The following is a 22,938-nucleotide window of genomic DNA, read 5'->3' on the forward strand; positions in this document are numbered from 1 at the left end:
GGGTGAGGTTTCCCTTTACACAAGTATCTAGTGTTTTTCACTAGTCTGCCATGTCACTCATCCTTCTCATTAATAGTCAACTCCCTCTTTAAAAGTACATTGCATTTTCGGGATAACGACTACACGCAATATAAAAAGTTTACGATCACCCAATTTTTATTTATACTCCCAAAAAGTATAAAAAGATAATATCAACTTTAATCCCTTGTGTGACAAAGATGCATCACCCGTATGGTGACCAAGTAATTAGGCCACCACAGGGTCAGCTTGGGCTACCAAAGACCAGAGGATCTCCCAATGGGCCCCAGCCAAGAATAGTTTCCATCTGCCCGTTCTTATTTCCATTATATGCCTATATAACCCCTCTTACATTAAAGGGATTGTGTCATGATTTTTAGGATGTAGTTTTTATCTCTAAATGACACTGTTTACGCTGCAAATAATTCACTGTACAATATAAAATGTCATTCCTGAAGCAGCAAGTGTATTTAGTTGTAATATTGGTGTGTAGGTGCATCTCAGCTCATTTTGCCTGGTCATGTGATTTCAGAAAGAGCCAGCACTTTAGGATGGAACTGCTTTCTGGCAGCCTGTTGTTTCTCCTACTCAATGTAACTGAATGTGTCTCAGTGGGACCTGGATTTTACTATTGAGTGTTGTTCTTAGATCTACCAGGCAGCTGTTATCTTGTGTTAGGGAACTGCTATCTGGTTACCTTCCCATTGTTCTTTTGTTTGGCTGCTGGGGGGAAAAGGGAGGGGGTGATATCAGTCCAACTTGCAGTACAGCAGTAAAGAGAGACTAACGTTTATCAGAGCACAAGTCACATGACTGGGGGCAGCTGGGAAACTGACAATATGTCTAGATGTCAGATTTCAAATTTAAATATAAAAAAATCTGTTTGCTCTTTTGTGAAGCTGATTGCAGTGCAGAATTCTGCTGGAGCAGCTCTATTAACTGATGTGTTTTGGAAAAAAAAAATAAAAAGTTCTCAAGTTCTGTGGTGGCAACTAGGCGGCCCAGTCAGACACTGGCCATCACATGGCTTGCATCTTTTAATTTGCTTCTGATTTGCATTAAGTGACCAAAAATGTAGTGTTTAGCTGGGTAACCCAAGCCAGAAAAGAATAAAAATACATGACACAACATTCTATGTGATCTGTTAGGCCGTGAGAGGAAATTTCAACAAACGTGGAATTTAAACTTTATCAAATTCCTTTTTTTTTTTAGTTAAAAAATATTCATAAATAAAAAAATGACATTAAATGATGGACTGGAAGTGAGATTTAGTAACATTTGGAAAACAAAAATATAAAAGGTTGTGTGATGAATTGTTAAAATCAATCAGGCTAAATCAGGTGCAAATTGTGCCAATCTATGTAACCTATGGGGCAAACCGATCTCCTGAAATGACCATGGCTCCAGCATAAATCGCAGAAAACTCGCCCGCGCAACCCAAATTCAGCGCAGAAGATTTAAAATAAAATGTACAAGGAAAACAGAAGAAATGGTGCTGGACATCCAATATTATATATGCTCAAAGAAATGCTTTTGGCATGATAAGGAAGGAGAAATACTGCATGATGGGAACTCCTGTCTCATCCAATGTTAACGTAGGTAATACCTGGTTGTAGGGTCAAATACTTATAATGAGGCTTTTTTCCATCTTTATCCTGAGGCCTCACAAGCCCCATTAGCAGAAGTGTTGTTGATATTTGTGGAAGTGCCAAAGCTTTTTACAGGTGATACTTCAGTCAAGTTGAGGCTTGACAGATTTAGATTGGCCATGTCCATACTATACACCTGAATTCTCAATGGCAAGAGCTAAAATGCCTTCTCCTCCTTACCGGTTTAGCATTTCATCTTTCTGAGCTGGAAAATGAGTTGGTTGGACACCTTCGCTGAATTCACCGTGGCTGAATAAAACTGCTTTTCAAGTTGGGGCAAAGCTGCAGCCAAAGGTTTGGAAGCGAGTGTTCCACCTCAAGGCGCTTCCCATTAGATCATGAAAGATGGATACGATTAAAAAGTCGATTCCGTGTGATCATCCAGCTGCTTTGTGTTTCCCTCCGCAGCACCGGCACATGACGCCGCAGTTATAGCAAGCCCGCAGTGGGAGGTAACAGCACATGCCCGGCGCGATGATGGATAAGGGGATAAGGAGCATCCACCGAAGGCAAAACTTTTCATCGCTGGTGTCACAAGAACAAGCGTCTGTGTAATCCCCTTCTGAGTCAGACATGCAGTGATAAAGCACACAGTCTGCAAACCCCATGCAGCTAATGCAGCGGATGCAGTTTCGCACCAAATCTGGAGCGTCCTGGCACTGTCCCCGTCGGTTTTCGTCATGGTTAAACATGTCCCTGCAGTAAATACATCTGGACCTCTCTCCATCTTTTCTCCTGGACGTGCACCTTGAAGGCTGAGTACTTATAACAGAGGTCTTCAGGTCTTTGGATATGCCAAAGTCTGTGTGGTCTACATATGGGTAGTTGTAATCATGTTTGGTACATTCGCTTTTAGCAAACCGAACATAAGAGTCGATGCTCTCAGAATCTGGGTATTTGCGTTGAATGGGCGCCTGCCGATAGTCTTCGTAGCCTGTGAGCCAGTTCCTTTCCCTTGGATTGATCCGCACTATCTCATCATCATCATCATCTGGGAAGCTGACGTGTCGATGAGGCAGAGGCAATGGCTGAAATGCACAGAGTAGAGTAATTAGAAAAAAGAAAAGGCCCCCTGCACTAATGGCTTACTCTAGTACAGGGGTCCCCAACTTTTTTTTTACTCGTGAGCCACATTTAAATATAAAAAAAGAGTTGGAGAGCAACACAAGCATGAAAATGTCCATGGGGATGTCAAATAAGGACTGTGATTGGCTGTTTGGTGGCCCCTATATGGACTGGCAGCTACAGGAGACTCTGTTTGGCAGTACATCTGGTTTTTATACAACTAAAACTTGCCTCCAAGTCACAAATTCAAAAATAAGCTCCTGCTTTGAGGCCACTGGGAGCAACATCCAAGGGGTTGGGGAGCAACATGTTACTCACGAGCTACTGGTTGGGGATCACTGATGTAGCACAAGCAGATAGAATATCAGTAGTCAGGAAAAATGATACTTCATATAAATATTGTATATACTGTGTACATATACTCACTCTACAATTTTAAGAAGTAATAGAAATGAAGTAATGGGCATCTTTTGTTAAAGTGATTCTGTCATGATTTTATGATGTTGTTTTTATTTCTAAATTACACTGCAAATAATTCACTGTACAATATAAAATGTCATTCCTGAAGCAGCAAGTGTATTTAGTTGTAATATTGGTGTGTAGGTGCAACTCAGCTCATTTTGCCTGGTCATGTGATTTCACAAAGAGCCAGCACTTTAGGGTGGAACTGCTTTCTGGCAGCCTGTTGTTTCTCCTACTCAATGTAACTGAATGTGTCTCAGTGGGACCTGGATTTTACTATTGAGTGTTGTTCTTAGATCTACCAGGCAGCTGTTATCTTGTGTTAGGGAGCTGCTATCTGGTTACCTTCCCATTGTTCTTTTGTTTGGCTGCTGGGGGGGGGGGGAGGGAGGGAGTGATATCAGTCCAACTTGCAGTACAGCAGTAAAGAGTGACTGAAGTTTATCAGAGCACAAGTCACATGACTGGGGCAGCTGGGAAACTGACAATATGTCTAGCCCCATGTCAGATTTCAAAATTAAATATAAAAAAATCTGTTTGCTCTTTTGAGAAATGGATTTCAGTGCAGAATTCTGCTGGAGCAGCACTATTAACTGATGTGTTTTGAAAGAAAACATGTTTTCCCAGGACAGTACCCCTTTAAAGGAGAAGGAAAGGCTAAAAGTAAGTAAGCTTTATCAGAATAAATATAAATACACCAGTAACCCCTCAAAGTAATTCTGCTCTGAGTCCTCTGTCAAAAGAAACAGCACATTTCTTTCCTTCTATTGTGTACTCATGGGCTTCTGTATCAGACTAACTGTTTTCAGCTTAAACCTCCAGGGCTAGGGCTTGAGCATGCTCAGTTTGTTCCTCTCTCCCTCCCTGCTGTAATCTGAGCCCAGAGTTATGAGTGAGCAGAGAGAGACTCAGGCAGGAAGTGATGTCACACCAAGCTAATATGGCAGCTGCTATCCTAAACAAACAGAGGTTCTAGAGCTGGTTAGTCAGGAATGGTAAAGCATTCTACAGAATAAATATAGTGTTACAGCTTGTACTATTGTGGCTAATCTATTGGCAATAAACTGTCTCTGTAGCTTTCCTTCTCCTTTAAGGGAAAGCCGGTCAGTAAATGCACACACAGGTGTGAGGCTCACCTGCACTTTTGGTGAGGGCCAAGTATCCCCTTTTGCTCCTGAGATAGGAATCCTGATTTTATTCTAATATGGTGAGTTGGTTCTAGAATAAATTAATGGAATACAGTTGTTTTTCAAATGCCAGTCAGTATGGGAGCTGGGAGGAATACTAGCTGTTTGTCCTAGAACTATGGTAGGGTTACTGTTATTATGCCCCCAACATAGTTATATAGTAGGTGCTGGCTCACAAAAGAGGACTTGACCCTAAGGAAATAATACCTGTACTTGTTCTGTAGGACAATGTTCAAAACCAGGAAGATCAATGTTGCTCAGGGTGCTGTATCGGCAATGTCCGCCGGGCAAAGGAGAAGCGATTGTCCTCACTGGCGGCTCTCGCTTCTGGGAGGAGTTTGAGGAGCTGTCAGTGTTGGTCTGTAAGAAACAGAGATTTTATTAATAGTGGAACGTATGGAGCAAGTACAACTTCCAGGGCTGAGCAGCAGCAACAATCCAACACTTTATGGGGCTGCAACTATGCAAAAAGAGGGTTTTATAAAAAAGATAACACCCCAAGGATATGAGTGATCTTTGACGTTGGTATTCCTTTTAGAAGAATGATATGTTCACTGTGAACGTATGGGACCTGGTATCCAGAATGCTCAGGACCAGGGGTTTTCTGGATAAATGGTCTTTTTTCATAATTTGGATCTCCATACCTTAAAGGGATTGTTCACCTTTAAAGGGATACTTTCATGGAAAAAAAAAAAGTTTTTCTTTCAAACACATCAGTTAATAGTGCTGCTCCAGCAGAATTCTGCACTGAAATCTGTTTCTCAAAAGAGCAAACAGATTTTTTTATATTTAATTTTGAAATCTGACATGGGGCTAGACATATTGTCAATTTCCCAGCTGCCCCCAGTCATCTGACTTGTGCTCTGATAAACTTTAATCACTCTTTACTGCTGTACTGCAAGTTGGACTGATATCACCCCCTCCCCCTGCAACCTAACAAAAGAACAATGGGAAGGTAACCAGATAGCAGCTCCCTAACACAAGGAGTCTCAATGGGACCTGGATTTTACTATTGAGTGTTGTTCTTAGATCTACCAGGCAGCTGTTATCTTGTGTTAGGGAGCTGCTATCCGGTTACCATCCCATTGTTCTGTTGTTAGGCTGCTGGGGGGGAAAGGGAGTGGGCGTGGGGTGATATCACTTTAATTTGCAGTGCAGCAGTAAAGAGTGACTGAAGTTTATCAGAGCACAATTCACATGACTGGGGGCAGCTGGGAAATTGACAATATGTCTAGCCCCATGTCAGATTTCAAAATTGAATATAAAAAAATCTGTTTGCTCTTTTGAGAAATGGATTTCAGTGCAGAATTCTGCTGGAGCAGCTCTATTAACTGATGCTTTTAAAATAAAACTAGAATCAAACTCCACAATCACTTGATTTCCCTACATTTTCATCTCATGATGTGTGAAAAATTCGGATTTTTTTAACATGCTTAAAACAGCAAACGAAATTGTAGTGGCCCTTTAGCAGCAGTTTCTGTACAAGTTGTGCGTGTTGAAACAAGCGCATGTTGAGGCACAAACACGAGGAAAGGAATGTGATGAGCCTGAAATAAGCCGTGCCCTTTGGTTTTCCATCTTATCCCAACTCTAAGTGACTATGTCTTTGTATTATCCACAAATGAACACCAGACCGAATATCAAGCAAACACCTGGATTCTCCAACACTTTGCTGAAATAAAAAAGTCTGCAGCGGTTTTTATCCTTTTTAGTCAGAGGGTTAGAGAGACGCTAAAAATTCAACACAAATGACTGAACTATTCTCTTCCCCCCCTACAAGAGAAAAATTCATATTGTCCAGGATTTGTGCAGTAAACGTGTTTCCAGTTGCCAAATGACAGTTTGAACACATTTCTGTGTTTTTTATGTGTTATTACAGTTTTGCTAATGAAGGTGAATTGCCCTTTAAGCTGTGAGTTCTCCCAAGAGACCTGCTTATCTTACATTGTTACAAAAGTATCTATTCTGGGCTCTCTGCCAAAAGCCAGTTAAGTTAGAAACGTTGTATCTTTCTCTGGCTTTTCAGTGCAGGAGATCAGAGAGAAATTTGGGACATTTCAGTAACAATTCGAGACTGCGGGTTGAGCTGTCAAAATCGGGACTGTCTGGGACAGTTAAGAGGTAAGCTATATGGAATATTTTGGGAGAGGTGTGCATAGGGACTCCATCAGTGCTCATCACCCTCTGTGATTGGTATTCATAAATCAAATGTGGCAGCTAGCTGGGAACCGGCAGCTAATGAAAGTCCATAATTCAGAGCTTTCTGCATAACAGGTTCCCGGATCCCATACCTGTATTGGAAAATAACAATTTGCCTAATAAAAGAAAACATAATTCTAAGCAACTTTCCACTGTACATTCATTAACAATTTTCAGTGCTTTTAACGTTATTTGTAAAAGTGATTGCGATTCAAAGCAGCATTTGCTTAATGTCTGCTTATTACAAGCGGTTGTTCGCCTTTAAATTAACTTTTAGTATGATGTGGAGAGCGATATTCTGAGGCAATTTGCAATTGGTTTTAATTTTTTATTATTTGTGGTTTTTGAGTTATTTCGCTTTTTATTCAGCAGCTCTCCAGTTTGTAATTTCAGCAGTCTGATTGCTAGGGTCCAAATTCCCCTAGCAACCATGCACTGATTTGAATAAGAGACTGGAATATGAATAGGAGACGCCTTAATAAAAATATGAAAAATAAAAAGTAACAATTACAATAAATGTGTAGCCTTACTGAGTATTTGTTTTTAGTTGGGGTCAGTGACCCCCATTTCAAAGCTGGAAAGAATCAGAAGAAAAAGGCAAAGATTAAGGTATATTGATAAGCTGCTTAGACATAGCTATTCTAGAACATATGCAAGGGATTCTGTCATGATTTTTATAATGTAGTTTTTATTTCTAAATGACACAGTTTACACTGCAAATAATTCACTGTACAATATAAAATGTCATTCCTGAAGCAACAAGTGTATTTAGTTGTAATATTGGTGTGTAGGTGCATCTCAGCTCATTTTGCCTGGTCATGTGATTTCAGAAAGAGCCAGCACTTTAGGATGGAACTGCTTTCTGGCAGCCTGTTGTTTCTCCTACTCAATGTAACTGAATGTGTCTCAGTGGGACCTGGATTTTACTATTGAGTGTTGTTCTTAGATCTACCAGGCAGCTGTTATCTTGTGTTAGGGAGCTGCTATCTGGTTACCTTCCCATTGTTCTGTTGTTAGGCTGCTGGGGGGAAAGGGAGGGGGTGATATCAGTCCAACTTGCAGTACAGCAGTAAAGAGTGACTGAAGTTTATCAGAGCACAAGTCACATGACTGGGGGCAGCTGGGAAACTGACAATATGTCTAGCCCCATGTCAGATTTCAAAATTGAATATAAAAAAATCTGTTTGCTCTTTTGAGAAATGGATTTCAGTGCAGAATTCTGCTGGAGCAGCACTATTAACTGATGTGTTTTGAAAAAAACATGTTTTACCCCTCCCACAGCTGCTTTAGAAAGACACAAGAAGGATGAAAATTGAAACTTTAAACTTCAATAATAGAAAACCTGTTGCAAATAGAAAATTAGAAAACAAAGTCTTTAATTCTGCCAAACCAACTGAACTGATAAAAAATGTTGGAAGATGAACAACCCCCTTTAACAATTATATAGAGAATAAAGTAGCCCTTATTGTAAAATATGAGGATATTAGAAGTCACAGAGGAGTTCCATGATCATTTATACAGGTCATGAAACTCCGAGGTAACTTCTAATATCCCCATTTTTTACAACTGGGGGTACTTTATTTATTATAATACACAAGTTTCAATGAGTCATGTGACAGAAATGACATCAGAACTCACCGTTTATAACTGATGACATCACTAGTCACTGTTTATAGTATATATAGTTATAGTATCTTCTGAATGGATTGAGAGAAATGCCATGTAAGGCCTCTTGGCTCATACAGATAACTCTATATATATATAAATAAAACATACAGATAAAATATCTATATATGGTACTTACAGCAAACACATCATCATCCCCAAGCTCTGCCTCGTTATGGATTGTGGAAGAAGAAGTTGTAGATCCTTTAAAAATAAGGAAAGCAGCTAATTAATACACATTAAACATTTTTAAAGTCAAGATAATGAAACATCAGTAACGCATTAACAGAACATCAGTGACTTTGATTTAAAGGGTAAGTTAATCCAAAAGTATTTTGGGTCAAGTATTTTATGTTAAATGTTCTAGATCAGTGATCCCCAACCAGTAGCTCGTGAGTCCCAGTCGCCTCAAAGCAGGAGCTTATTTTTGAATTCCAGGCTTGGAGAAAGTTTTGGTGCATAAAAACCAGATATATTGCCAAACGTAGTCTCCTGTAGGCTACAAGTCCACATAGAGGCCACCAAATAGCCAATCACAGATCTTAATTGGCACCCCAGGGACTTGTTTCATGCAACGTTTGTGTTGCTCCCCAACTCCTTTTACATCTGAATGCTGCTCATGGGTGAAAAAGGTTGGGGACCCCTGTTCTAGATAAATGAAGTTTACATTCCTGATCGTACCATTAGCCCTATAGCTGACTGATGGATCTGGGAAAGTCTCAGGTTGTCTAGTTAACAAGACGGATGGTAATCTCATCTACACTTTGTCACTATATCAAGGATAACCGTGAACACGTTCTGGAGCAGTTGCATCTGCAGACGAATTCAAGTATACAAAATGAAGAAGTATACTCACATTTCCATTTAAAAAGTACAAAATGCTCCAGTTGGGGCAGTGCAGTCATTAAAGAGAGGCAGCCAATCCACCTTTGTTGGGACTCCTCTTATGCAGGTGCTGCCATACAGGAATCTTTTTGATCACGAATTCTGTTGTGCAACAATAACTACCCCACTATACAAAGGGGCAAATTCACTTAAAGGCGAATTGTCGGAAACAAACACGTTTCCCACACTTCGCGGCACTTCGCCTAGTGAAAATTAGTGAATTAGTGAAACTACACTAATTCACTAAAATGCAAAGTTGTGTTCTGGTAGTGAATGTTGGCGACTTTTCGCTAGCGTTACTTAAGCAGTGCGAGTGTTTCAAATCAAAATGATGCTAGCGATCGCTAGCCCTATTACGATTAGGTCAATTTGAATAGGGCTGGTACATTAAAGTCGTATGGACGTCTTTATTAGAGATGTTGGTGCAAATGCTTGAAGTGGCCACTTATTACACATGCCCCATAAATTTGCCCCATAGACTCTAGGAAACTATCCGTAACCCTTCCATTTTAGAGAAATTCCAATCTTACATTTATCAACTGAATGATGGCTACGTCTAGGCAACTGTCCCTAGTGTAAGGTTCTTATTAGTGCCAGGGAAAGGCCCTGACTAAAATACTGTGTCCTCTGTTAGTAATAATCATTGGTGGATTTTTTTCACTTAAAGGAAAACTATACCCCCAAATTAATCATATTCAGTTGCATATTAAAGTATGTTATCAAAATCAGACATTTAATTTAATTAAATATTGCCCTTTTACATCTTTTCCCTTGAGTCCCCATTTTATGATATTCCATGTGCTGCCTCAGAGATCAGCTGACCAGAAATACTGCAGCTCTAACTGTAACCGGAAGAGATCACCTGACCAGAAATACTGCAGCTCTAACTGTAACAGGAAGAGATCACCTGACCAGAAATACTGCAGCTCTAACTGTAACAGGAAGAGATCACCTGACCAGAAATACTGCAGCTCTAACTGTAACAGGAAGAGATCAGCTGACCAGAAATACTGCAGCTCTAACTGTAACAGGAAGGGATCACCTGACCAGAAATACTGCAGCTCTAACTGTAACAGGAAAAGATCACCTGACCAGAAATACTGCAGCTCTAACAGGAAGAGATCACCTGACCAGAAATACTGCAGCTCTAACTGTAACAGGAAGAGATCATCTGACCAGAAATACTGCAGCTCTAACTGTAACAGGAAGAGATCACCTGACCAGAAATACTGGAGCTCTAACTGTAACAGGAAGAGATCATCTGACCAGAAATACTGCAGCTCTAACTGTAACAGGAAGAGATCACCTGACCAGAAATACTGCAGCTCTAACAGGAAGAAGTTTGGAAGCAAAAGACAAAATTCTGTCATGGCTCATGTGACCTAACAAGTAGTGTGTTTGCATTGTTTGTGTGGACCGTGAATTGTAGGATCCTAGGAGGTTACCCTAAGTTCTAAAAATGGCAATTTTCTATTTATGATTACCCAATGGCACATACTACTAAAAAAGTATATTATTATGAAAATGGTTTCTTTACATGCAATATCTTTTTCAGGGTTTTAGTTTTCCTTTAAAGAAACAAAGTTACATTAAAGAATTAACTTTTTGGCCATGAACTTTACTTTTCCTTCCAATTCTTGTCTCCACTGGAGTTGACACAGCTAAGATGTATAGGGGAACTTTTCGTGCATTCAATTCTACCAAGTGTCAGACACAGATAGATTTGTTTGTTTAGAGAGATCACCAAACAAGCAGATATTTCAATATAATATAGATTATTTTCAGTAATATAGGCCCATTAGAAGTGGATTGGACCAACAGGTACTTCTAAGCCTGCCCAATAGATTTGTGGCTGATCCTGTATCAGATATTGACTGGACAAACTGTTGATTTGCCCCCATTGTCGTTGATACTGAAATTATTGCTCAACGTTGGGCCAATTTGCCCATGTGCAGTAACCCATAGCAACCAGCAATCGGCGATTGTATTTTTTAAGCCAGCTGCAGGCAATTTGATTGGTTGCTATAGGTTACTACCCAAGGGCAAATTGGCCCAGAATCAGTCGTTGACTTAGAATGAGGTACTAGTCCTTAACAAAAGGATTCCAGTAGAAATCAATTATTTACCAATTTCTAAATAGTTATAATAAATCAGCAAAGGAAGCAGTATGGCAGCTCACATGCATAAATATATACATGTAGAGAAGACTATATAATATGTAATATATACAAATATATGCTACATAGGGCAATTAGGGTGCTGTGTTTTTAAGCAGCCCAAAGGCACAGGCACATAATGGATGTACTGGATTTTTGATATTAACATTTTTAGACTGCAAATATCAGGCTTTTGGTTAAGTCAGGGTTGTGGACATTTAGGGGCAGATTTATGAAGGGTCGAATTGAAAATTTGCATGTTTAAGTTTTTTTTATGGTCAAAACTGTCAAATTCGACTAGGGAGTTATTCAAATTCGATTTGAGTTTTTAAAAAACTTCAAATTCGATTTCTGAGATTTATCATACTCCCATACTCCATGGCCCTTTTAGAACTTGAATTCGGCTATTCACCACCTCAAACCTGCCGAACTGCTGTTGAAGTCAATGGGAGAGGTCGAGGGATCAATTTTCAGTTGTTTGCAGCCTTCCCTTGAATAGAGTTTTTAAAATTCGAATTCGATTTGAGTTTTCGGGTCGATTCCATTCAACCAAGTTTTAAAAATGTGATTTTTTTTTTGTAAATACATTTTGAATTCGAATTTATGGTAGTCTTAAAAACTCGAAATTCGACCTTTGATAAATGTGCCTCTTAACTGTAACATGCTAAGACAGCCAGCCTAGGATTCGGATCCAGGATTCGGTTCGGGATTCGGCCTTTTTCAGCAGGATTCCGCCAAATTCTTCTGTCCGGCCGAACCAAATCCGAATCCGAATTTACATATGCAAATTAGGGGCAGGGAGGGAAATCACGTGACTTTTTGTCACAAAACAAGAAAGTATTTTAGTAGTAGTGTTTTCCCCCTTCCCACCCCTGATTAGAATTCGGATTTGGTACGGTATTCAACTGAAACTTTCTCAAAGGATTTGGGGGTTCGGCAGAATCCAAAATAGTGGATTCAGTGCATCGAACTGAAAATGACCCATGTCTGATGCCTTATTGCTCCATGTTTGAAAGTGAAAATATGGCTCTGATGACTATAGAAACGGTTTGTAACAAAGTACAAAGGAACAAAGTATTTATAATCATATATCATTATATATATATATATATCCTCCTCTTTCTTTGCCGGACAACATTATTCAGCTTCAGGGTTTTTCTGGTATCACCAGTATGAAAAAAAAAGAGCATTGGAATGTGACAAATCTCACAGGCCCCACGGCCGTAGGCGAAGAACAGACAAAACGCAGGTTTCATTACCTTCTGTGAGGTCTTCAATGGCTTTGCGGACTCCTCTGTCGAAGGCTCTGGCATCAGCTGGACTCTGAAAGGTGAGGCCAAACCTCCTGTTTTCCACTAACCAGTGATGAAATGTTGGAGTCGCTTTCCAGTAGACCAAGTCCTTTTTCAAATAACATTCCAATAAGATCTAGGGGCACAGCGAGGGGAGAATAAATATCATTCCATACAATTATTACGGATAAGCCTGTAGCAATTAAATCATTAGTTATACACAACTCTGAGCTTACACCGAAGTGGAGCCAGTATAGACTTGCCAAAACGAACCAATTAGGAAATGGAACTATAGAGCTGCACTTACAAATGTATTTATATATTTTTTTTTAATCTCATTTCCCCTATTAATATGTAGGTTCCTTTTTGCAATTAATGGAGAAGGAAAGGTTAAAAGTAAGTAAGCTTTATCAGAAAGGTCTATATAAATACACCACTAATGCTCAAAGTAATGCTGCTCTGAGTCCTCTGTCAAACAGCACATTTCTTTCCTTCTATTGTGTACTCATGGGCTTCTGTATCAGACTAACTGTTTTCAGCTTAAACCTCCAGGGCTAGGGCAGAGCATGCTCAGTTTGCTCCTCTCCCACTGAGCCCAGAGCTATGAGTGAGCAGGGAGAGACTCAGGCAGGAAGTGATGTCACACCAAGCTAATATGGCAGCTGCTATCCTAAACAAACAGAGAGAGCTTCTATAGCTGATTACTCAGGTATGGTAAAGCATTCTGCAGAATAAATATAGTGTTATAGCTTGTACTATTGTGGTTGATCTATTGGCAAAAAACAGCCTCTGTAGCTTTCCTTCATCTTTAAAGGGTTACATAATTCTGGGCAACTTTCCACTGAACACTAGTTAATAACCTTTGATGGTTTGTAATTATTTGCAAATGTAAATGTTATTCAAAGCAGTATTTGCCCTTTGCTGCACCGGTGGTTCTGACGACTAAAATAATGTAGCAGAAGCCAGCTAATTAACTGTTGGAAATTTTGGCCAGAGAAGAGCTGGACTGTGCTACCCTGTGTCAAGAGTCAGAACCAGTAGTGCACAGAGGGACAGTTACAGCTGTTTGCAATTACATTTACAATTAAACATTTTGTTGGGTGGAGACAAATGAATTATTAAAAAATATCGATTCAAGCATGTTGAAAGATTTTGCTCTATTCACTCTTTCAAAATGCAATTCAGTCCTGAACTTTTTTCTGGAAACACAATGCCCCCCCCCATTGCAATTTGCACCAGCTCTAACTGACTGCAGCCTGCCTTCAGCAGAACAATGATCTAGAGCAGGGATCCCCAACCTTTTGAACCCGTGAGCAACATTCAGATGTAAAAGAAGTTGGGGAGCAACACTAGCATAAAAAATGTTCCTGGGGTGCCAAATAAGAGCTGTGATTGCCCATTTGGTAGCCCCTATGTGGATTGTCAACCTACATTGAGGCTCTGTTTGGCAGTACACCTGGTTTTTATTAGGGATGCACCGAATCCAGGATTTGGTTCGGGTTTCGGCCTTTTTCTGCAGGATTCAGCCGAATCCTTCTGTCCTGCCAAACCGAATCCTAATTCAAATTAGGGACGAAGAGGGAAATCGCGTGACTTTTTGTCACAAAACAAGGAAGTAAAAATGTTTTTCCCTTCCCACTCCTAATTTGCATATGCAAACTCGGATTTGGTTCAGTATTCGGCCGAATCCTTTGTAAAGGATTCTGGGGTTCGGCCGAATCCAAAATAGTGGATTCCGTGCATCCCTAGTTTTTATACAACCAAAACTTGCCTCCAAGCCTGGAATTCAAAAATAAGCTCCTGCTTTGAGGCCACTGGGAGCAACATCCAAGGGGTTGGAGAGCAACATGTTACTCACGAGCTACTGGTTGGGGATCACTGGTCTAGAACATATTCGGGAAACTGACAAAATGTCTAGCCCCATGTCAGATCTCAAAATTAAATATAACAAAATCTGTTTGCTCTTTTGAGAAATGGATTTCAGTGCAGAATTCTGCTGGTGCAGCACTATTAACTGATGCGTAAAAAAACATTTTTTCCCATGACTGTATCCCTTTAATGCCACTGTATCTGTGAGATAAGGCTGATCTGAGAGAGGATAAAAAGCCGACAAACTGAGACAATAGTTGAGAGTAGGAGATGTCAAGCTGTAATGATGGGACTTCTGCAGAGTTATTAGTGAGCTTACATTTATAGAGACAGACTAAGGTCATTCCTCTCGGTTTAAACATGAACAGGAATTGTATGAAACGTTATCTACACACACACTGAGTAAAAACAATAAACCACATTTTTCCTTACCAGTTTGTCATTCAATCTTTCCCCATGGATGAGAAAATTGCTCCTCCCACTCTCCTCTGGATACACCTTGGAGACGCCTACGCGACTCAGTCCGCCTCCTTCATGCGGTAGCCACCCCCCTCTGGAGTCATCCCGGCTCATAACCACCGCCTTCACACGCACAATGTAGCTGTCACTGCAACAGAGAAGCACATAAGTCACTCAAGCTTTTTGTGGATGAACAGCAGAAAGATTATTTATAATATATATTGAATGCAATACACAATGGCCCTGGTCAGCTCCCTACAATAACATCAAATGAGCAAAAAAAAGAAAAAAAAAAAACATACCTGAAAGCATCTGTGCAGTTTTTAAGGAATAATATTGTTAAAGGGATACTGTCATGGGAAACATGCTTTTTTTAAATAAAGACATCAGTTAATAGAGCTGTTCCAGCAGAATTCTGCACTGAAATCCATTTCTCAAAAGAGCAAACAGATTTTTTTATATTCAGTTTTGAAATCTGACATGGGGCTAGACATATTGTCAATTTCCCAGCTGCCCCCAGTCATGTGACTTGTGCTCTGATAAACTTCAGTCACTTTTTACTGCTGTACTGCAAGTTGGAGTGATACCCCCCCCAGCAGCCTAACAACAGAACAATGGGAAGGAAACCAGATAGCAGCTCCCTAACACAAGATAACAGCTGCACTCAATAGTAAAATCCAGGTCCCACTGCGACACATTCAGTTACATTGAGTAGGAGAAACAACAGCCTGCCAGAAAGCAGTTCCATCCTAAAGTGCTGGCTCTTTCTGAAATCACATGACCAGGCAAAATGAGCTGAGATGCACCTACACACCAATATTACAACTAAATACACTTGTTGGTTCAGGAATGAAATATTATATTGTAGAGTGAATTATTTACAGTGTAAAGAGGGTTAGTAAGAAATAAAAACAAAATCACACAAATCATGCAGAATCCCTTTAAGGATTACAGAAACCAAAGGACTTTTGTTAAGGCAGCTGCAGAAGAAAATTGCCAAAGGCGTGCGCAGAAATGTCACCAAGAAGCTGCACGATTCATGTAATCTGAAAAATTCTCAATAAGCTTTGCATGACAGTCTTACAGCTACATACTTTTAGATCTCGCCCACCACCTACTGAATAATAATACCATAGGATGATATCGAAGCCTTACTCTTTGCACATATATTCTATTGTACTATGCAATTGTCCTGCAGCTCCACTGAGAAAAAATGTCCGTGTCTATACTTGTTGCACGAAATTAATGAAACTTTATATGGGACCCAAGAAAGCTGCAAAATATCTAAACTTTAAATGGAACCCAAGAAAGATACACAATAGCTAAACTTTGAATGGAATCCAAGAAAGCTACACATCTAAACTTTAAATGGAATCCAAGAAAGCTACACAACATCTAAACTTTAAATGGAATCCAAGAAAGCTACACAATATCTAAACTTTAAATGGAACCCAAGAAAGCTACACAATAGCTAAACTTTGAATGGAATCCAAGAAAGCTGCACAATATCTAAAATTTAAATGGAACCCAAGAAAGCTACACAACATCTAAACTTTAAATGGAACCCAAGAAAGCTACACAATACTGTATCTAAACTTAAAATGTTACCCAAGAAAGCTAAACAATATTTAAACTTTGAATGGAACCCAAGAAAGCTACACAACATCTAAACTTTAAATGGAAAACCAAGAAAGCTACACAACATCTAAACTTTAAATGGAATCCAAGAAAGCTACACAATATCTAAACTTTAAATGGAACCCAAGAAAGCTACACAATAGCTAAACTTTGAATGGAATCCAAGAAAGCTACACAACATCTAAACTTTAAATGGAACCCAAGAAAGCTACACAATACTGTATCTAAACTTAAAATGTTACCCAAGAAAGCGAAACAATATTTAAACTTTGAATGGAACCCAAGAAAGCTACACAATAGCTAAATTTTGAATGGAATCCAAGAAAGCTACACAATAGCTAAACTTTGAATGGGACCCAAGAAAGCTGCTCAATATTGAAACTTTAAAAAACCCAAGAAAGCTGCAGTGTTGCAATTTACACGGAACCGCAAAAAACTGCACAATACTAAAACTTCAAATGTTGCACAAGAAAGCTGCACAAATATGCAACTTAACATGGAACCCAAGAGAGCTGCACAGTGTTGCAACTTTACATGGAACCCCATAGAACATGATTGTCCTAGTAGAGGCCTGTGCCAGCCGTAGTGAGGCCCAACACCCTGTGTGCCACTGTATATCATACACAAAGTGATAACAGAAGAACATTATAGGGGCAAAGCACATCAGTAAGTGTCTTGGCTACTATGCACTGCATGTAATATTTCAAAAAAGTAACTATAAAAATACGCTTGCATCAAGTGAAATAGGCCTCTGATACAAACACTATGAAGACAAATGGAACGAGCTCCATTAGTTTAACCTGAGATTTAAGAGAGAGAAAGAGAATGAAACTGGGTATGTGTGTTGCTTGTGGGATTTAGCAGCTGCTGAAAGGAACTTTTCTTACAGCTCCACCATTGCTCCACCAATGTAATCAAGTCCTAGTGACCTTCAAAGTCAGCGGAAGTTTCAACACATATTCAGTTTCCCCACAGACATTGTTTTGTTTTCAATATCAAAAGATTTACTCACCAGATGAACAGATAAAATACCATCTATTTACGGCTGTTGTTAAAGAGAGAGCAATGTTGCTAAAATATAGATGCACAATTGTCCAAAAACAAACTGCATAACAGGGATAAAAACACTGGGTTTCATATCTGTATAAACCGAGTGCTGATCTTCTCTCATTGAATTAATGCTATGAGCTACGGCCATAGAACAGGATCATCTAACGGTAGGGTACAGATGGTATAATCCTGGGCACCACAATCAGAGAGGGCCTTTGGAGGACAAATATACATAAATGTACACAGGACACACATACGGATGGCAACCATTACTTAAAGGGATACTGTCATTGGAAAAAAAAATTTTTTCAAAATGAATCAGTTAATAGTGCTGCTCCAGCAGAATTCTGCACTGAAATCCATTTCTCAAAAGAGCAAACAGATTTTTTTATATTCAATTTTAAAATCTGACATGGGGCTAGACATTTTGTCAGTTTCCCAGCTGCCCCAAGTCATGTGACTTGTGCTCTGATAAACTTCAATCACTCTTTACTGCTGTACTGCAAGCTGAAGTGATATCAGCCCCCTCCCTTTCCCCCCAGCAGCCTAACAACAGAACAACGGGAAGGTAACCAGATAGCAGCTCCCTAACACTATATACACAGATAACAGCTGCCTGGTAGATCTAAGAACAACACTCAATAGTAAAACCCATGTCTCACTGAGACACATTCAGTTACATTGAGAAGGAAAAACAGCAGCCTGCCAAAAAGCATTTTAATGGAACGAGCTCCATTAGTTTAACCTGAGATTTAAGAGAGAGAAAGAGAATGAAACTGGGTATGTGTGTTGCTTGTGGGATTTAGCAGCTGCTGAAAGGAACTTTTCTTACAGCTCCCACCATTGCTCCACCAATGTAATCAAGTCCTAGTGACCTTCAAAGTCAGCGGAAGTTTCAACACATATTCAGTTTCCCCACAGACATTGTTTTGTTTTCAATATCAAAAGATTTACTCACCAGATGAACAGATAAAATACCATCTATTTACGGCTGTTGTTAAAGAGAGAGCAATGTTGCTAAAATATAGATGCACAATTGTCCAAAAACAAACTGCATAACAGGGATAAAAACACTGGGTTTCATATCTGTATAAACCGAGTGCTGATCTTTCTCTCATTGAATTAATGCTATGAGCTACGGCCATAGAACAGGATCATCTAACGGTAGGGTACAGATGTATAATCCTGGGCACCACAATCAGAGAGGGCCTTTGGAGGACAAATATACATAAATGTACACAGGACACACATACGGATGGCAACCATTACTTAAAGGGATACTGTCATTGGAAAAAAAAATTTTTTCAAAATGAATCAGTTAATAGTGCTGCTCCAGCAGAATTCTGCACTGAAATCCATTTCTCAAAAGAGCAAACAGATTTTTTTATATTCAATTTTAAAATCTGACATGGGGCTAGACATTTTGTCAGTTTCCCAGCTGCCCCAAGTCATGTGACTTGTGCTCTGATAAACTTCAATCACTCTTTACTGCTGTACTGCAAGCTGAAGTGATATCAGCCCCCTCCCTTTCCCCCCAGCAGCCTAACAACAGAACAACGGGAAGGTAACCAGATAGCAGCTCCCTAACACTATATACACAGATAACAGCTGCCTGGTAGATCTAAGAACAACACTCAATAGTAAAACCCATGTCTCACTGAGACACATTCAGTTACATTGAGAAGGAAAAACAGCAGCCTGCCAAAAAGCATTTTTCTCCTAAAGTGCAGGCACAAGTCACATGACCAGGGGCAGCTGGGAAATTGACAATACGTGTAGCCCCATGTCAGATTTCAAAATTAAATATAAAAAAATCTGTTTGCTCTTTTAAGAAATGGATTTCAGTGCAGAATTCTGCTTGAGCAGCACTATTAACTGATTCATTTTGAAAACCTTTTTTTTTCCCCATGACAGTATCCCTTTAATATTGCCTTACATAGCTGGCAGACATGTTTGATGTTGGAAATTTGGGATCACATAGTATAACGGGAAAAGTTCCCTCCAGCTCAGTATCCCATGGAAACCAAAGTGCAACTAGCTTTTACTAGTCTACTACAGTTATAATAATAATAACAAAAAACGTTTGACTGGTTGCTAATGACGGCTTAAGTCAGGGATCCCCAACCTTTTGAACCCGTGAGCAACATTCAGAAGTAAAAGGAGTTGGGGAGCAACACTAGCATGAAAAATGTTCTTGGGGTGCCAAATAAGGGCTGTGATTGGCCATTTGGTAGTCCCTATGTGGATTGTCAACCTACATTGAGGCTCAGTTTGGCAGTACACCTGGTTTTTATACAACTAAAACTTGCCTCCAAGCCTGGAATTCAAAAATAATCACCTGTTTTGAGGCCACTGGGAGCAACATCCAAGGGGTTGGGGAGCAACATGTTACTCACGAGCTACTGGTTGGGGATCACTGGCTTAAGTCATACAATCCATGCTGCCATAAAACTCCCTTGGTTTCATATAGGGATGCACCGAATCCAGGATTCGGTTCGGGATTCGGCCTTTTTCGGCAGGATTCGGCCGAATCCTTGTGCCTGGATGAACCGAATCTTAATTTGCATATGTGAATTAGGGGCAGGTAGTGAAATCATGTGACTTTTCGTCAAAAAGATCATTTTCCCCCCACTTTTTCCTTTCCTTCCCCTAATTTGCATATGCAAATTAGGATTCGGAGCGGTATTCGGCCAAATCTTTCACCAAGGGTTCGGGGATTCGGCTGAATCACAAATAGTGGATTTGGTGGATCCCTAGTTTCAGATGTATTGATATGCTATGTATCTATAAGGCCCCATACAGTATATTGTCCCCATGGATTCAGCAATTGGCTTTGCTAGCATCTGGACTGTGCACTTTTTAACTCTCTGAATGGTTCTAAAACCCCTATGGACTTATAGGTCTTTGTCCTGCCCTTTTCAAAGTTGAGGAAAGATCAATACTTACAAATGCCCCAAGGGGCGGATAGAAACTGTGCCACACAATAGACTCTTTTGGCAGTAACTGAATAACTCAAAGCAAAAACATTTTGTTTTCATTATGTTTTACGGTTGCTCGTCTGTGAACAATCGATTACCTATTAATTCCAAATAGGCCACAAATAAAATGATGTTTAAAAAAAATGCAAATGCCTTCGTTATGTCTCTGAGAAAGCACAAGAATGAAGCAAAAGAACGAGAATCGACCCATTAAGGGAAGAGAAATTCTTTTGACTGGTTCGATTTCCTCTCTAAGTCTGTCTGGATGTTTATGCACGACATTTTATCACAGCATTTAATGATATATAATAATTTCCTGTCTGCTCTTTAAGGTTTCTGGAACATAGAAGGGTTTTTACATGTGGTCAGGGACTTTCTCAAGAAGAAGGTATTTAAGTGTGTGCAAACAACCCCCAACGAAATTAGGATTAATGAAACAGATTGTACCACTCTTGGATTTCCATCCATATAGCACGGAGGGTGAATACAAAGTAGGGCAGATTCAAACTGCAAATTTCAACTAAGAGGGTTACTTATCATCTACTATCAATAATAAATCTGTAGTTTAGGGTCGGCAGGTATGAGAACTCACCACACAGGGGAAGAGGTCCAGGTGCACGGCCCTGAGCCCTCAGCATGGGGAGCGGACAAACCGAAAAAACCTTAGGAGCAGGCACTCAATGAAGGCAATCTTCAACCAGGCAAATACATTCAAAGTGAAGAGATTTTTGTGTCCACAGCCTTACGCGTTTTGCGATAAACACTTAATCATCTAGAGCAGGGATCCCCAACATTTTGAACCCGCGGGCAACATTCAGATGTAAAAGGAGTTGGGGAGCAACACAAGCATGAAAAAATGTTCTTGGGGTTCCAAATAAGTGCTGTGATTGGCCATTTGGTAGCCCCTTTGTGGATTGTAAACCTACATTGAGACTCTGTTTGGCAGTGCACCTGGGGATGAAGTGACTAACGATGGTGAAAATTCGCCAGCGTGACGTAATTTTGTTACTTCACTGATTTACTAACAGGCGCAGGCGTAACTTCGCTAGCCAAGCGCTAGCGCACTCAATCACCAAGCAAGTTGCGCTCTGTCAAATGGACGTAACTCCGCAAATTGACTAAGATGCGGATTTTACTGAACGTTACCACTTGCGCCAGACTTGCCTTCACCACCTCAGACCAGGGAAGTGCAATGGAGTAGATAGGACTTCCTAGAAAATTAGTTGAAAAGTCCCAAAAAACGCTGACGTCTTTTCCTTTTTTCAGGGTGATAGGCTGCAACAGAGCGTAATTTTTTTTGGGGGTAACCGGCTTCCCTCCTACATTTCGTAACATATGGCACATAAACTATACACTGGGCTCATGTGTAGGGCAATATAACAACTTTATTTTATTTTATTAAGCTTCCCTGGACTTGTGTAATGTAATGTATTTGCTGCAACATATACGTCCATTCAACTTTAACTTCCCGCCGTATACAAATTACCCAACGCTAGCGCAACTTCGCTCTGCTTGCCAAATTAACACTAGCGCAACTTCGCCTGCATTCGGCGCCCTGGAAGCAACTTCGCATGTTAGTGAATAAGCGTTGTCTGAGCAAATTTTCACCTGTTGAAATGTTGTGCTGCCTGTGAAGCCTTTGCTGGAGAATTTTCGCCGCTTAGTAAATTTGCCCCCTAGTTTTTATACAACTAAAAACTTGCCTCTAAGCCTGGAATTCAAGAATAATAACCTGCTTTGAGGCCACTGGGAGCAACATCCAAGGGGTTGGAGAGCAACATGTTACTCACGAGTTACTGGGGATCACAGATCTAGAGGTAGTGTTTCAAGTAGAAAAAAAAGAAAATGGGGGATGGGAGGGTAAAATAAGCCCCATCCATTGAAAAAACAAGATTCCCATCTGCTGTATATTTCAAGGTACAAGTGGTATGAACATTCATCTCTAGCAGATCAGTCACAACTTAATTTGCATGCTGAGTTTGGTTTGTTCACACTGGTGCAAAAGGTACATAAGTAGTTATTACGTATAAAACATACTCACTGGTATCCATTGTTGTTCCTCTAACGTTCCTTTTCCCCTTGCTGAAGCAGTCCTGTAATGTGTTAATCTCCTGAATCTGTGATAGGGGGGCATGGTATAGCAATGAAACATGGAATTAGGGGTCCGCACCCCTCCAGATACCCCAGTCTCTTATACTCAAAAAACATACAGGCAGGTTAATTGTCTAGAATCAACGTAAACATCGTTTGTGCGAATGTGAGTTTGATTGTAAGCTCCACTGAGGCAGGGGCTCGTGCAAATGATTAACTCTAATGTAACATGTGCAATAAGTTGCCCTAATTAATTTGAGGATAATAACAACTAA

The 22,938-nt window shown here is 40.0% G+C and overlaps 1 protein-coding gene across 1 annotated transcript in view; it reads right to left on the reverse strand.

Annotated features, from left to right (window-relative positions):
• Positions 1-1,248: 1,248 nt before the first annotated feature.
• The window catches only part of spred2.S (sprouty related, EVH1 domain containing 2 S homeolog), a 49,411-nt gene continuing 27,721 nt past the window's right edge, over positions 1,249-22,938 (reverse strand). Inside the window, exons 2-6 of the mRNA XM_018264839.2 lie at positions 14,880-15,054; positions 12,546-12,714; positions 8,385-8,449; positions 4,589-4,741; positions 1,249-2,695 (exon numbers count right to left, since the gene is read on the reverse strand). Coding sequence (XP_018120328.1) covers positions 2,045-2,695; positions 4,589-4,741; positions 8,385-8,449; positions 12,546-12,714; positions 14,880-15,054 — 1,213 coding nt within the window. The 3' untranslated portion in view covers positions 1,249-2,044. The remainder of the gene's footprint in view (positions 2,696-4,588; positions 4,742-8,384; positions 8,450-12,545; positions 12,715-14,879; positions 15,055-22,938) is intronic.

Source organism: Xenopus laevis, chromosome 5S, assembly GCF_017654675.1.
Source record: "Xenopus laevis strain J_2021 chromosome 5S, Xenopus_laevis_v10.1, whole genome shotgun sequence".
In the NCBI taxonomy this organism is placed as follows: domain Eukaryota; kingdom Metazoa; phylum Chordata; class Amphibia; order Anura; family Pipidae; genus Xenopus; species Xenopus laevis.